The 16,687-nt window shown below is 43.9% G+C and overlaps 1 protein-coding gene across 2 annotated transcripts; it reads left to right on the top strand.

Moving 5' to 3' along the window:
- Nucleotides 1-21: 21 nt before the first annotated feature.
- Nucleotides 22-12,970, top strand: SF3A2 (splicing factor 3a subunit 2). 2 transcript variants are annotated; one of them, XM_088149460.1, is made up of 9 exons: nt 22-179; nt 2,641-2,792; nt 4,503-4,574; nt 7,224-7,270; nt 8,450-8,559; nt 9,824-9,873; nt 11,345-11,485; nt 11,807-11,875; nt 12,528-12,970. In XM_088149460.1, exons 2-9 carry the CDS (start codon nt 2,667-2,669, stop codon nt 12,852-12,854), a joined length of 942 nt encoding a protein of 313 aa, XP_088005586.1. In that variant the 5' UTR covers nt 22-179; nt 2,641-2,666; the 3' UTR covers nt 12,855-12,970. The 2 variants fall into 2 exon arrangements, with proteins under 2 accessions (XP_088005586.1, XP_088005587.1); XM_088149461.1 differs by having other exon boundaries at nt 29-256.
- The last annotated feature ends 3,717 nt before the right edge of the window (nt 12,971-16,687 follow it).

Below are 16,687 nucleotides of genomic sequence, written 5' to 3'. Positions count from 1 at the left end.
ATACTTCCGGCAGAATGTCCAGGCTGACGGCAAGCTAACCCGGAAGTGGACCCTGGCGGCGTTTTTGGCCTAGCCCTTCCAGCCTTGCGTAGGCGAGGAGGTGAAGGGGGATTTGGTCGCGCGCGTGGTTCGGTGCCCCTCGGCGGCTGATGAAGCGAGAGGGAGTCGAAACGGCACGGGTGAGGAAGAGGGAGAGAGAGTGCCAGACTTGAGATGAGTGCGGAGCTCAGAGGCCCTGATGGGGAATTAAGTGGGGGTGAGAAACTTGCGGGGGGGTGTCTCCAGGTGGTGGTGAGGCTGGAGTGGGAGCAGCGGGACTGATGGGAGGAGCAAACAGGCCCCAAAACCTAGCGAGACTCAGCCAGTCGTGGGAATGGGGGCAAGAGAGGTGAATGCCCTGCCGTGGAGGAAGGAAGACATACATCGCCACTGCGGGAGTAGAGGAACAAGCTTGTAATGATGAAAAAGGCGGGGGGTAACGAATACGGATTTGACAGGTAATAGGGTGGGAAGCTGGAAACTGGAGGCGGAGAGGAAAGTGGTAGGTACAGCAGAGAGGAACGTTATTGCATGGCAGGGGGATAGGAAAGGGGACCGAGATGATTGCAGATAGACCAGAGACCATAGTTTTGGTTGGAAGGAAAGAGGTAGGGCGTTGGAGAAAGATTTTCTCTCTTCCTGCAGAACGTGGAGGAGGTACCCAAAGGAGAATGAGAGCTTAGCCTGGAAGAGTTGAGATGAGAATGGGCACTGAAATAGAGGAGAGTGCCACAAACTTCTATGGCAGCACAGAGCAGAGGAGAGGAAGTCACCTTTTCCATTGTAGGGACAGATTTTAGTGTGAGAATTTGAACTCAGTTTCCCCACAGGTGATTGAAGTTGGCTAGTCACAGCATTTTTCTTTTGGCCTTGGTATTACGATTATTAATTTGATTTATTACAGCCACCCTCTCCAAAAGACTTGCCTTCTCACTTACGTTAAAGCTCCTCCCGTGTTATGTTAGTGTCCTGGAAGTGAAAGATCATGGCTCTGCTTTTGTTTACTGGTGACTACATTCCAGCCTATTTAGAAATCTCAGTGTTAATTTTTTTTTATTGTTTCTGTCTTTCTGTTTGTCTAAACAATCAACGTTTCTTATAACAATTGAGATACAGTGCTCATATGAATATACCTATTTAAATTTTTGTGCAGATTTTTCACATTTTCTCAGGATATATTAGGACCAAGTATTGAAACAAGTGATTAACAATTGCAGCACCTTTATTTATTTGATTTTGGTAGCACCTGAGTTTAGAGTGACTCTGGGCAGCTCACAGTATAAAACAGAAAGAAGTGCAATAACGAAGTCACCCATTGGGGGGAGATGGGCCGCATACAAATTTAATAATAAATTTAATAATAAATAAAAATAAAATAAATAAAAAGTAATACAACAGCAGTCTGGACACCAGCATCAACACAAAAACAAAAAATATCATTTCTAACAAGGGGGGAGGTGTTCCATCCACCCTACCCCAAGGCCTAGGAGAACAGCCAGGTATTTAACGCCTTCCTGAACACCATCAGGGTGGGAGCTGTTTGGATTTCAGCGGGGAGCTCATTCCAGAGTGCAGACACCACGACAGGAAGCATGCTTCCTGGGTCTCAAAAGATAACACTGTTTGTTTGTGGGAAACTGGATCATACCCACTCTGTTGGCTTTTACCCACCACACAGAAACTGTAGAAGTTAGACAGTCCCTCAGATAACCAGGCCTTATGCCATGTAGGGCTTTATAGGTGATAATCAGCACCTTGATTTGCATCTGGAAACATATTGGTGACCAGTTCAGCTTACAAAGCAGGGATGTTCATGTGAGCTTGCCAAGGCAGGCCTACCACTGCTTGTGCTGCTGTATTCTGGACCATTTGCAGTCCAAATGGTCTTCAAGGGCAGCCCCATGTAGAGTGCATTGCATTAGTTGAGCTGTGAAGTGACAAGGGTTTGAGTGACTATGTAGAGAGCTGCCCAATCCAGGAAGAGGCACATCTGGTGCACCAGATGAACATGTGCAAATTCCCTCTTGACCTCAGCTACCGCTTGCTCTTTGAGCAAGAGCTGTGAGTCCAAGAGAACCCCAGATTGCACACTGCTCCTGAATGGGGACATGCAACCCCATCCAGGAGTAAAGGTGGAAGATCCCTGGATTTAAACAGTCTAAACAGCCACAGCCACAGCTGGAGTTGGTTTCTCCCCATCCAGGCCCACACGGCCTCTAGGCACTGGGACAAGACCTTGACCTCACTTGGCTGACCGTGGATTCATGGGATTCTTCAAGATGTTAACATCACTCTCCTGCTTGCTCTTGAATTTGTGATACATTTTCTGTCCATATTATTATTTCAGACAGAAGAGAAGAGAAGATACTGGCTTGTTCTGCCCATTTCAGGAGCCAAATAAATGATCTCTCTCTTCTTTTAAGTATTTATTGAGCTGCTTTGAACCAGTGAGAGGCAGGGCATACAGTTGCCCTTCAGTTACTTTTGTTTGATTATAGTAGTATGTTGTCTGATGCATTCTACATGGCTGTTAATTAAAAATAACTTGTTTAGAACATAGAACTAAATTTTCTCCTCTCGTTCTCTGTCTCTAATCCCCAGCATTTTGAAGCACAAAAACTTCAGCCATGGATTTTCAGCACCGCCCAGGTGGAAAAACAGGGAGTGGAGGTGTTGCTTCGGCCTCAGAAAGCAACAGGGACCGCAGAGAGAGGCTGAGGCAACTAGCCTTGGAAACGATAGATATCAATAAGGTGAGCTTCTACTTTTTTGTTGTGTGGTGAATAAGAAGTATAATTTATTAATGATGAAATAAAGGACTATGTAAAGGACTGATTGAGCTATTAGCCCACAGCCAACATCATTCAACACTTAAGATGTTACGCTCAGACTGAGAAGACCCAGGTGCAGGTCCATCCTCTGCCACAAGAGCTCACTGCATGACCTGTGCTGTTCACTCTTGATCTTGCTAGCTGTTTGCAAGGATCAAATTAAGGGGAAAAAGTGTGGTGCATGCCACAGTGAACTCGTGGAGGAAAAGCAGTATGTAGACATAATAAAGAATGACCTTTTTAAGGCCGAACATGTATTTTTCAACAGCATATCTCCAGTTTAATCCCTAACATCTCCTGCAAAATGGTATTTATACATTAAACAGTATTGAAGGCTTCCCTCTTCCTTTTCCATCAGAACAAACAGATCTGAACTACATGGGCCAAAAGTGTAGTTTTCAGGGACACCCAGAATTCCCCAGATGCAGCACCCTGAGGTAGCAGGTTTGGGAAAGACCTCTCTTTGATCAGTAGCTACCAGTTAGAGCAGACAGTATTGGGATAGTAATGAAAGCATATATAACAGGTAGCCCTCAACTTACAACCATTCATTTAGCAACCAAAGTTATGACGGTGCTGAAAAAAGTGACTTACAACCAGTCCTTGCACTTATGACCGTTGCACCGTCCCCACAGTCACGTGACCATAATTCAGGCACTTGGCAACCGGCATGTATTTATGATGGTTGCAGCATCCCAGGGTCACATGATTGCCATTTGCAACCTTCCCAACTGGCTTCTGACAAGCAAAATCAATGGGGTAGCAGGATTCATTTAATGGCCACATTATTCATTTAATGACTGCAAATTTACTGGTCCCTATTGTGGTCCTAAGTCAAGGACTACCTGTAAATTATACATATGTGTTGGGTGTATGCATCTCTCCATGGATATCAATAATTTTGATATGATCACCCCCTTGGCATTTTGAAGGCAAACCTTGAGTCTTCTGGCTGCCATGGCAGAGGTTGCCTGTTTGGCAGATGTCTGCCAGTGGACATGGCAGTAGCCAACATATAAAAGTGAAGCTGGGGAAGGGAATATTCTTTGGGCACTGGGTTGTGACCCTGCTATACCCCGCTGTAGTTGAATATGCTGTTTAGACATAGATGTAACAGTAAATATAAAATGGGCCAGCCACTGGGAATCCCAGAACTGTGTCTGAAAATACCAAAAAAACAACTCAGATGTAAAGGTTACGTGAGGAGGAAGTCATAGTTGGGGCGTTAGATTTTAGTTCAAGGTAGTTTGCTGCCAGAAACCATCTGTAGGCTTCACATGAGGTTTGTTTGGCTTTGTTTTGTATTTGTGCCTTCAAGTCAGTGTTGATTCCTGGTAACTGCCTGGACAAGTCCCTGCAATTTTCTTGGCAAGATTTTTGGGAGCGGTTTGCCATTATCATCTTATTAGGGCTGAGAGAGAGTGACTGGCCCAAGGTCACCCAGCTGGCTTTGTGCCCAAGGCAGGACTAGCATCATGGTCTCCTGGTTTCTAGCCTGGTGCCTTAACCGCTACACCAAACTGGCTCTCTCACATATATAGCCTGTGTGAAGCGTACTTCCTGGGTATGGTACATGTGTACTTCCTATATTGCCCAAACTGAGACTTAACCCTTATTTTTTTTTCCTACCAGGATCCCTATTTTATGAAAAATCACTTGGGATCTTATGAATGCAAACTTTGTCTGACGCTGCACAACAATGAGGTGAGGACTTATTTTTGCAAATGCATTCTGTCCTCTGAGGAATGGTGTAATTCAACAATAAGGGATTGTGAATGCCCCGACCTCAGCCCCAGGTATTTCTGGGAGAATTGAGGCCTGTTGCAACCCTTCCAACTTCTAGAACCTACTGATTGATTTAATTGTTGATATTATTTTATTTGGCTGTGTTAATTCTTCATTATTATTATTTATCCTTGTATTGTTAATAGCTTTGGTTAGTTGTTCAATTTATATTTTAACTGTTATGGATGCATTTGTTTATTGTTTTGTAAAATGCTTTGAACCTTGTTTTGATTTAGTGGTATATACAGTTGCAATCAAGGTTATTCAACCCCCATTGCAAATCAGGTTTATTGTCAAAACATACAGACTTTCAGCTGCTTGCAATGAACAAATCAAACAAATGCAATGGAAATAGCTCAACACAATGAATGCTTCAGTGGTTTCCCCAGATTCAACTGAAAATGCAACTTATAATGACTTCTCCAGTCTCAAAATTATTCAACCCCTTCGTGGCAAGCATCTTTAGTACTTAGTAGAGCACCCTTTTGCTGTTATGACCTGCTGCAAACGAGATGCATAGCCAGACACCAGCTTCTGGCAGCGTTCCTGACGAATCCTAGCCCATTCTCATGAGCAACAGCCTCCAGTTCAGTAATATTCTTGGGTTTGCGTGCTGCAACTGCCTTCTTCAAATCCCACCAGAGATTTTCTATGGGGTTCAAGTCAAGTGACTGTGATGGCCACTGTAGAATCTTTCAGGACTTCTGCAACCAAGCCTTGGTGGAATTTGAGGTATGTTTGGGATCATTGTCCTATAGGAAGGTCCAGTGACGCTCAAGCTTCAGCTTCCTCACAGACGGCATGACATTTTCTCCTAGGATTTTCTGATACTTCAATGAATCCATCTTGCCTTCCACACGCGGCAGGTTTCCAGTGCCAGAGGATGCAAAGCAGCCCCAGAGCATCACTGAGCCACCACCATGCTTAACTGTAGGCAGAGTGTTCTTTCCAGCGTATGCTTCATTCTTCTTCCTCCAGACGTACCGCTGATCCATCAGACCAAAAAGTTCCAGTTTTGTTTCATCGCTCCACAGAACAGAATCCCAAAACTTCTGTGGCTTATTTATATGACGTTGAGCATATTGGAGCCGACTTTTCTTGTGCTTTTGGGTCAGTAGCGGTGTACGTCTTGGAGTTCTGGCATGGAAACCTTCTGCATTTAGTATGCGCCTTACTGTGCTCACTGAAACCTCAGTGCCTGTTGCCACCAAGTCTTGCTGCAGGCCTTTTGCAGTTGCTCAAGGGTTTTTCTCAGCCTGCCTTCTCAGAAATCTGGTGGCAGCCGTTGATAGTTTCCTTTTTCTGCCCCGTCCAGGTGGTGCAACCACTGTTCCTTTAACTTTGAACTTGCAAACTATGCTTCCAGCGGTGTCTCTAGGAACATTCAGTGCCTTCGCTATCTTCTTGTATCCTGTTCCTTGTTTGTGAAGGGCGATGAACTCTTCTCTTAGCTTTTTGGACTATTCTTTTGACTTAGCCGTATTTCTAACATGCAGTCAAACGTGACACTCAGCAAACCCCTAGCCAGTTCCGGTATTTCATGTGTTCCAGCTCAAGTACACCTGGTACAACTAATGAAGCCCTTGATTAGTTGCATCAGGTGTGCTTGAGACAACACCTGTTTTGCATATTTGTGCTGTTGTGAGGGGTTATATTCAGGGGGTAGAGTAATTTTGAGACTGGAAAAGTCATTATAAGTTGCATTTTCAGTTGAATTTGGGGGAAACACTTGAAGCATTCGTTGTGTTGAGCTATTTCAATTGCTTTTGTTTGATTTGTTCATTGCAAACAGCTGAAAGTCTGTACATTTTGACAATAAACCTGATTTGCAATGGGGGTTGAATAATTTTGATTGCAACTGTAAATAGAACAAATAAATTATAATTTTCTTTGAATAGATATGAATCAACTTTGTATAATTCTGTTTAAAAGGAACTCTTACTCAGGGAACTAGACTATTAGCCTGGGTTCCCACAACAGGCTAAAACAGGTTGGGAAGCTTATTGTTTAGGGGTGGTTTAGCACGTAGGAATCCAGCCATTCTCTTAGCTCAGCGTGTCAACCAGACCATCATATTAATCCATAATATAGTTGGTTTCTTTTGCAGTGCATGTGACGTGAACAGGAATTGTGTTTTGTTAACTCATTTGTAGCATATTGTATGGAGGCAGCATGACATCTCTTTTTACGTATAGGAAAAGGAGAGCTGAGTAGCAGAACACCAGCTTCCCATGTAAAAGATTTTCAATGTCTGGCATCTCCAGAGAGGGCTAGGAAAGACGCTCATCTAAAACTCTGAAAACCGCTGCCGATGAAGAGCAGAAAATGTCCGGCTGAATTAACCCAGCAGTCTGAATAAATCGCCCCTTTAGTTAGAACCTTCCTTAAACTTTAGGGACAAGTTTATGTCAGAATTGGCCCCTTGACAGTGCACAGTTAAAGCCGAGCTGGAGAATTGCAGCTCCCTGAATTCTGGTTCCCTCCCAGCTCTGTCTATCCTTGGAGGCCCAGGCTTGGCCCAGCATTGGACTAATCTCAACATGCACCCCCTTTCTTCTTATCCCACAGGGAAGCTACTTGGCACACACGCAGGGGAAAAAACATCAGACCAACTTGTAAGTTGCTAATCATAAGCACCTTTTCTTTATTTTATCTAAACCTTTCTCTCCCCCCCCCCATTCCTGCATAAACTTATACTCTGCAAGAGCAAATTGCGTCTTGGGAATCAGCAGTAAGTCTGCTAGTTACAAAGAAGCAGTTGTCTCTCTCTGGCCTTGGGGCCGTCTAGGACGTAGCGTTTTTGATGACATCCATCATCCTTCCTCCACCTAATAACAAAACAATCTTGGAGTAGTCTTGAGGGCTTCGGCTGTAGGGACAGACTGTCTGATTTTCCCCAAGTTTGTGATTCGGTGTGTAGGTGGGCGCAAGTGCATTGTCTGAAAGCTCCTGTTGAAGGCCAGTTTCACAGTCAAGCTTTACATGAAAGTTTATCTGATCTCAGAAGTATCCCCAGTAAATCTAGTTAAAAGGAACTCGGATAGTTTTGTTTATAGGGAGAGACAACCAAGCCAGAGCACACGTAGCTTCTTGTTTTATAATTGTTCTAAGCAGCTTCAGATATTTCTACCATCAGATAGGTTTCCGAGTGTTATTAATAAAGCGGTGGACCCAATATAAATTGGCTTCACATGAGCATTTAGATTTATATGAGACCAATGCTTCATTTTTAGGAAGGCCCATAGGCACATTCGCAGTGGAGAAATGTTTCAGACTATAATTCTCCAAATGGAGCGGCTATGTCTGCCTATTTCTGAAAAGCATTTGCTCAGTAGAGGTTGGGCCTTCCTGCTGTTCAAAGGCCTCTGGAGGCCTCTGAAGACAAGATGGGGCTGTTTTGATCTGATGGGGCAAGAACAGCAGGATCAATGGCAATGAAAGGCTTCAAGGAAAAAAGAGTTGAACCCCAGAGGGCTTTGGGGATGTTTGGGGAATAATTGTAAAGACCTTATCCCAGTGTTTCTCAACCGTGGCAACTTTAAGCTGTATGGACTTCAACTCCCAGAATTCCTCAGCCAGCTATGTTGATAGTCCATACAGCTTAAAGTTGCTAAGGTTGAGAAACACTGCCTTATCCACAAGCGTGCAGCTATTTAAAAACTGTTGCACAAATGGACTAGGAGCTCTCTCTAGCTCTACAACATCTGTCCCCCAATGGTGAAGTTTCCAAAAGGAATTCTTCCCCCTTTTTCAGAGCTGTTCAATAATGTCTTTCCCGTTCCTTTCATTTTCAGAGCTCGACGAGCTGCGAAGGAAGCCAAGGAAGCCCCAGCTCAGCCTGCTCCAGAAAAGGTGAAGGTTGAAGTGAAGAAATTTGTGAAAATTGGTCGGCCAGGTTACAAAGGTAGGCAAGAGTGTGCAAAACATTCATTTTGAAACATTTCAGGTTGAAATTTCAGGAAAGGTCCTGTTTTGAAATGAGTTGTTTTAAGCATTTTGGCTTCCAGCATGCTTGAAACAGCCCTCTTAGGTCTTTGAATGGGACATTTGCAAAACGTCGTGCTCAGAACGTTTTAAAACAAAACTGATTGCACACTCCTAGTAGCTGGGAATCGTACAGCTCTGATCCTGTAGTGTGGGTAGGGATTACTCACAGGCAGGTTGTGAAAATCTCTCCCGTTTGCTAGTTTTATTTAGAAAAACTATATGGCCATCCATCTTAAATGCATATCTCTGGATGGGAACAAGCAAGGGCCACCATTTCAGTTTCGCTTCACATCTCCATTGCAGTGTTTAAGATTATATGTGTTTATTTACTAGGCTTATAAGCCACTCCAATCACAATAGATTCTGAGGAATGTATATGCTTGATAGAGCAACTGGATTAAAACGATACATTAAAATAAAAACCAAAATGTTCTGTTGTAGTGCCTGCCCTTTATACTCTCTGAAATTAGAATGAGCTCGATCCTGCTAGCCATTTGCAAAGTGTTAGAGACCTAGATGTGCTCCAGGGCATGGGAGTCAGGATGTTAGTTAGTTAGTTAATTTGGGTTTATTCTGGGTGACCATTGTAGTTTTTTTTTTAATGTTCTGTTGATAATGTTTTTATATTGTTTTTAATGTGTTGTTATGTGGCCATATAAATATATATGTTGGCCATAATGTGTTGGGTGGCCATATAAATCAGATAAATATTCCAGACACTGTTAACAAACAGGTTGTTCATTCTGTCACAGCCCAACCAACCTCACAGGGTTGTTGTTAGGGGAAAAATAAGAGGCAGGGTATTATGTATGCTGCTTTGTGTTGTACAAAATAACACAAAATGCCATCTTTGTTTTGTGCACACTCCTAACATTAAAGGCTGATCTCCCAGTCTGCCAACAAATACCAAAAAGTGGCTGGATATTTTTTCTTTAACAGAAATTCTGCTTGTTAAAATCACTTGTGTCTTGCACAGCTGAAACTGTGGCTTCCGTACACCTCTAAGCGTACACTAAGCATTTCCTAAGGACCAATTTGTCCTAGAGTCTCTTAAGGAGACCAGGCAGCTCTGTCTGCTGGGTTTGATTCTGAGCTCTTGGAGCCCAAAGCTCATGAGACAAGGATCCTGTTGCAAACCCCTGCTTAGCATGGTCTCTCTTTTTTTTCCCCCATCCTTTCAGTAACCAAGCAGAGGGACCCAGAAACAGGCCAACAGAGCCTTCTTTTCCAGGTAAAGCACAACCAATTTTCCTTTTGCCTGTTCAGCCAGTCCATCCTCCTCCTCCTACATCTCTTCCTCCATCTCCTCCTTCATCCCCCCCCTCCTCCTCTGCAGCAGCTTACAAAATAAATTTTAAAAATCCTTGAAGGCTCATGGTTACTTTAAAAAAAAAATAGTGCATTCAACAATAAACTAGATCAGTGCTTCTCAACCATGGCCACTTTAAGACGTGTGGACTTCAACCCCCAGAATTCTGGCTGGGGAATTCTGGGAGTTGAAGTCCACACGTCTTAAAGTTGCCAAGGCTGAGAAACACTGAACTAGATAGTTGGGCAGCAGAAGTAGATAAAGCAACAGTTGTAGAAGGTTGGGCTGTTGTTTTCAACAAGAAAGCAGAAAACAGAGTAAGTTTCAGGTAGCACTGAAGAGATAAATGGATGGATAGTCCTTGGGTTATGGCCATAATCAGAATTTCCATCGCTAAGTGAAGCAGTCATTAAGCAAAATATCACATGACCATGCCGCTTAGCAACGGTGGTCCCAGCAGTCCAGATCACAGTCATTAGGCCAGGACTGTGCACATCCCAGGGCTGTGCCCTTGCCCAGCACCTGGATCCTGGGCCAGCAGCGGGAGGAAGAAGATGCTGAAAGCTAGCTGGGGGTGGCAGGGGTAGGCAGTGGAGTGCAGGGCAGCCAACAAGACAGAGATGGGGGAGATAGGCATGGGGGGGAGCTGAAGCACACCCCGTGGTTGTAAATGCAGTTGGGCTGCACCCAGATTTTGATCATGTGACCACGGGGCCGCTGCAACACTCAGAATGTTGAGGACCAATCATAACTACCATTCGTTCAGTGCCATCGTAACTTTGAACAGACGCTGACTGAATGATCGTAACCTGAGGACTACCTGTATTTGTCAGGAGAATAAAAGATATCTTCTGGTTACCATCTTTTCAGTGTGAAGATGATCCCACAATACAGGGAAAGATAGATACTTCGTAATCCTTTGCCTTCGTTAAAAACCAATAACACTTTAATGATGTATTTTTAGAGAAAGAGGGCAAAATATAAATGCATTTATAACCACTGTTAAGAATGGAAGCTGCTTCTTTCTGATCTTTTCTTTCTCTTTTCTCTTTTCTCTTTTTTCTATTTCCTTTCTTACCTCTTAACTATTTTTCTCTGTTTTCTTTATTTTTTTCTAAAATGTGTATTGTTTTTATCTTGTTAAAAAAATTAAATCAAAATTATACATATTAAAAAAAACAATAAAGTTCACTAGGTGACTTTGGCCCAGTAGGGAAAAAAAAGCAACAACCCTTTTGAATATCAATTCATAAAACTGAGCGTAGAACAGGCCTCCTCTTTCTGTCTCTCACCCTCTTTCCCCTGGGCCATTTTCCACACTCAGTAGGGGCTTGGATTCGATGGCCTAAATTGTCCTTCCAACTTCCTGTTCCTCTGGCTCTGCCTCATACAGATCGATTACCCAGAGATTGCTGAAAGCATCATGCCGAGACATCGCTTTATGTCAGCATATGAGCAGAGAATTGAGCCCCCCGACCGGCGTTGGCAGTACCTTTTGATGGCAGCCGAACCCTATGAGACCATTGCTTTCAAGGTAATGGAGGTTTTCTCATCCAGCCTCTTTCATGAGGCTGCTGGGACACACAAAGGGGTAGATTTGGTTAGTATCATTGGTATATTGCCCCAATTCCTTAGGGCCGCTTGATTTTTCTTCTTTCGACTGATGTAAGGATCAAAGTATCTTCAGCTCTTCTCTCTTGGCCTTGATAGAAAAAAAAAGAGTTTTCTCCTGCTGTTGTTATCACTTTTAACAAACTGCCTGCCTTCTTCCATAAGCTGCTGAACATTGCCTTTGATGTCCTGCGATACAACAGCCTTGGCACCACTCCTCACCGCTTCCCTTCCTCCTCTGCAGGTCCCCAGTAGGGAGATTGACAAAGCTGAAGGCAAATTCTGGACTCACTGGAATCGAGAAACAAAACAGGTAAACGGTGACGAGGCATAAAGCCGCCAGCTACCCCCATCTACGGGAGCTGGATAGTTTGAAAACTCATTTTAAAAACCAACCTTCTTTCACCTTGGCAGAAGTTCCGTGGAGCAGCCTGTGGCATTTGTTCAGAGGAAGTGTAAGCCAAGATCGGAAAGCTTAATCAGCACCATTATTAGAAAACTAAAGATTGCCTTGCTGGATTATAGTCTTTTTAATCCTAGCTCTAGGAGTGGCAGGCTGGATGCCTTTAGGCACAAGCCTCCCTCAGATGTGCTGTGGCTGTCCTGTAGCGTAATACTTGGAGGTGGATTCCTTGGAAGCTGGTGAGATCACGTACCTTCCTCAGAGGCAGAATCTCTAAAACAAAATCTGTAAAATCATTCTGCACACTTCTGCCTCATATAAATATCTCTTCCATAACCAGGGTCCTCCACATCGGTTGGGATGGCAGAATTAGTAGCCAGCCCTTTGACCCAGCTGGCTGGGAACTCTGGGAATTGCCGACTGAATCGATCGGAAAGGCTCAAGGAAGCTCTTGTGCAAGGCTTTTTCCCCAGTCCTGCTTTCAGGGAGCCCTTGGTGAAGATCTAACTGGAGGCTTGCAGTCCAGTCAAATCTAATCTTCTCCCCTTTTGTTTCCTTCTAGTTCTTCCTTCAGTTCCATTTCAAGATGGAGAAGCCACCTGCCCCTCAAAGTATCCCAGCACCAGCTACTGTGAAGAGGCCTCCCCCACCCCCCCTCATGAACGGCCTACCGCCCCGGCCGCCACTCCCGGAGTCTCTTCCCCCCCCTCCACCTGGGGGCATGGCTCTGCCTCCAATGCCTCCCCCAACGGGGCCCTTACCTCCGGGTCCGCCCCAGTTGCCCCCAGCCCCTGGCGTCCCTCCTCCTGCTCCAATGCCCCCCATGCTGAGACCCCCTCTCCCCACAGAAGGACCTGGGAGCATTCCTCCACCACCCCCTACCAGTTGAAAAGTCCTTTGGTTCGGGGACTCTCCCTTTGCTTCCGTGGCAGGATTTTTAAAAGGCGCCTGTTGATCTTGTCTTGTTTTTTTCCCTTGTCTTTTTTAAATACATCAGTGACTTCTGTTCAGAATCTTGTTGCTTCATTAAAAAGACCCGTTTGTTCCTCCTGTTCTTCTAATGAAGAAACACTCATCTCTAATGAGATGAAACAGTCTCTGAAGTCCACGCATCTTAAAGTTGCTGAGGTTGAGAAACAGTGCTCTAGACTACTTTAAGTAAAAACATCTGTTTTGCATTAGGTCTTGCCTTTTTAAAGATAGTTCTCTGTGGGAAGCAAATTAATACAATAAACAAGCAAGTTCCTGCTTCCATCTCTGCCTGAGGTCCTGCCTGGGCTTGCCATTTGCCTTAGACGTGCGCCCAGAGCTAATGAAATGCAAAAGGCAGAGGGGAACAAGCTTCATTCAAAACAGTTACCAGAAATCTTAGAAGAGCAGGGCTGGGTTTTTGATTTATCGTTTGCTTTGGATACTGCTGTAATCAGCAAGCATTCCTGGCAATTAACATCACAATAACGTAAACATGAAACACACAAAACCACAGGGTTACACCACTAACTCCTGGTGGCACCAACCCAAATGCTCTCCATAGTAATTTGGTTTGACCAGTTTCCACAAAGTCATCAGGGCAGGAGCTAATGTAGCGCAAGGGAAAGGCTCTTCTATAAGCCAGGGTCCAGAGACTGACTTCCCTCTTAGCATGTAGGGTATTTTGTTGTACCGTCTCTAATAATCCCTACCATAGAGTTTGCTTTCATTTTTTTTCACAGCTGCCAATGTTGGGTCAACGTTTTCACTGAGCTGTTTGCCACAATGATCCTTTGCTTGAGTTAACAAAAATGATTCTGAACATGAAGTGAAAGTAATTTTACAAGGTGTAGTAATGGAGAGTTTGTTCAAGGGCCAATAGATGGGGAAGTGCCTGAGATAGGATGAGGATGGATAGGTGGGTGGGTAGGGAAGGAAGGGAGGGGAGAGAGAGGAAGACAGGAAGGAAGGTAGATGTGGGGAGGAAGGAAGGTGACTATGTATAGAAAGAGTTTGTGGTCACAGAAAAAGCACAGTGGGGTTCAAGATACAGGTAGTCCTCATTTAGTGACTGCCTTGTTTAGTGACCTTTTGCAATTACAATAGTAATGAAAAAATAACTTTGCAACCAGTCCTCACATTTATGACCTTCAGAGGTCTGTAAAGCAAAGGAAAGCTGAATTAAGATATTTCACTTAGTGGCCACTTCACTTAGCAACCAAGTTGCTGGTTCCAATTGTCGCTAAATGAGGACTACCTGTATCTTGATATCTATAAGCAGTCATTACTGATTACATCCATTTATGCCAGGGTTTCCCAAAATGGTCAATACTGACCACAAGGGTTGATGGGACTATCCAAGAGGTCAGTAAATGTCGGGGGGTCAAAAGGGGGTCAATAAATGATGGTAGGTTGATTGGAGTCAGTTCATCTTTTGGGGTCTCTGTAGAGCTCCACGCTGGTCCCTAGTCCTGAAGTTGAGAGGGCTAGTGGTAAGACAGTATTACCCACAGTTGGATGATTAGGCTCCAGCAAGAGTGGCTTTGAGTTGACTACTATTATTGTTTGTAGTACTTTAACTAAAATAGTCTTTATTAACTTATTTTTATATCATAAATGTTTGGGGATTGATGAACCCCAAACATTGATGATATTAATATTCTGATCATAAATTATTGATGAATCTGAAGCGTCATGAAGGGTGATGAGTTGAAGTTTGAGGACCCTTGATTTATGGCAACAAATTCCAAACCTTTAACCTAAGCGATATATACTGGGCAAAGTTAAAGTTGGATCAAATAAAACTTTTCTTGCCATTGTGCAAAATCACAGGGCGCTCAGGAGCATCACAAGGTAAAGCACCAATGTTAGCTGGACAGTTCCTGTGGAAGTGTGGCAGGCGTGGCATATGAATTTGAAGAGACTGCAAGACTAGGAGGATCTGGCTGTGATGTGAAACAAATTTCTACTACTGTGTATATGTGCACACACAAACCTAGACTTGCTGTAACCCATCAAGAGCCACAATTTGTAAATCAATGCTGGTTTACACCAAAAGCGTGTAGATTTATTCAGATGATTCTTCCAGAGTAGGGACTACTCTACACTACACTACACTGACACCCCACCTCTGTCCATGGGAGATCCCAATAGCAAGGCATGATTAAGGCCGCTTTCCTACAATTTACAAACTCAGGGTTAACCATCATGGTTTACCAAATTAGCTCAGTTTTGTAGATTTACCGCAGCACAGCCTGGATTCCCCCAGTGGGTTCAGTTAAAATGCAGTTGGCTAATTCGTGTGTGTGTTACAAGAATGACATAAAAGCCATCTCCCCCAAGTTCATTTAAAATAAGGTTGGGGGTCCTTGCCTGTGTCCACTTAGCCCACGGCTAATCTTTGGGTGGCCAAGGGCTGCACTTAATGCTTTTGGGTTGGGAGGGCTGCAGAATGAATCATATGTGAGATTTTGGGGTGGGGGTTGGAGATATTCTTTACTTTTTAACTGTGATGTGGCTATTTGAGGACATATATCTATCTCCCAACTTAAAATGGCAGGAAATTACTGCTAGTTTCCAGCAGACCTGCTCAGAGCCACCTATCTTAGATCTATTTTCATGCCTTTCAAAGCCACCCCTGCCTTCTCAGCCTAATGCATCTATTTCACTACCACCCCCCTCACCCCATGCACAAAAAGGGGACTGAGAATTTCACACTGTTCCTCCAGTGAAGACATCATATAGATTGGCCATTGTGCCAATAGAAGGGAATATATGTAGCTCAGGGTTGAACTGCAGAGTCCTTGGGGTTCTCTGAGCTTGGTTGTTTTCTTGCAGACGCTTCGTTTCCTGGCTAGGTAACATCTGAGGAGATTAACACCAAGATTATCACCAGACACACAATCAAGCAGTAAACAACACCCTAATCAAGGAACTATCAGAGGGGAAAAAATAAAACCAAACCCACCCACCCACCCCACCAACACTGGCAGGGCATGCCACTGTATATAAACAGAGAGCAAGCCCCATTCCATTCTAGCACTGAAGATGTTACCTAGCTGGGTAACGAAACGTTTGCAAGAAAAACAACCAAGCTCAGAGAACCCCAAGGACACCATGTTGTCCATTGTGTTGAGGTCTTCAGAGGCCAATGTTTTAAAAAACGAGTTTAGCCTCTGGATAAAAAGAGTTGCTTACTTGATCTAAAGTGCTGGAAGGAAAAGGCCATCCTTACATCTAGTAGCAGTGAGTTCCATCAGCTTAGCCTTCTCCTGAAGCATTGGAGGTGACCCCTGAAGGACAAACTAAACTCTCTGAAACATTTCCTTCCCAGATTATTTTAGTAGCTTTCACACCTCTCACCGCTTAACGTATTTCAAGGTATTTATTTACGTGATAAATAGTTAAAGAAATAAATGCTGATAAAAATGGCCATTATATATAAAGATGATTTAAAAAAAACAGGATAAGCAGAGTCTGAAGCTCTTCAGTGTAAAGACTGTGAAGTTCAAATTGCGTGAGTATATGGGTTTTGCTTTGCTTTGATCTCTTGGGCGGAGAACATGATAAAAGCGTTTACATCAAGGTTGGGCCCACTCGGATGTCTTGCATTTGCTAAAGCATCCAGACTTAGAGATATCAAAACCTAAAAATAGAACAGGACGGCTTCTTTGAGCCAGCTTCCCCTCCCTGTTGCAAAAACCCCTCCAGGAAGGTGTGTACCGTCCATTCAAGGCCACATGGGTTAAAGAA

The sequence above is a fragment of the Python bivittatus genome, unplaced genomic scaffold (genome assembly GCF_059951505.1).
Source record: "Python bivittatus isolate LINGU-HERP-01145 unplaced genomic scaffold, Pbiv_v1 ctg000580_np1212, whole genome shotgun sequence".
Classification (NCBI taxonomy): Eukaryota; Metazoa; Chordata; class Lepidosauria; order Squamata; family Pythonidae; genus Python; species Python bivittatus.
Note: the sequence above shows the minus strand (reverse complement) of the source record. Positions and strands in the feature narration are given on the sequence as shown.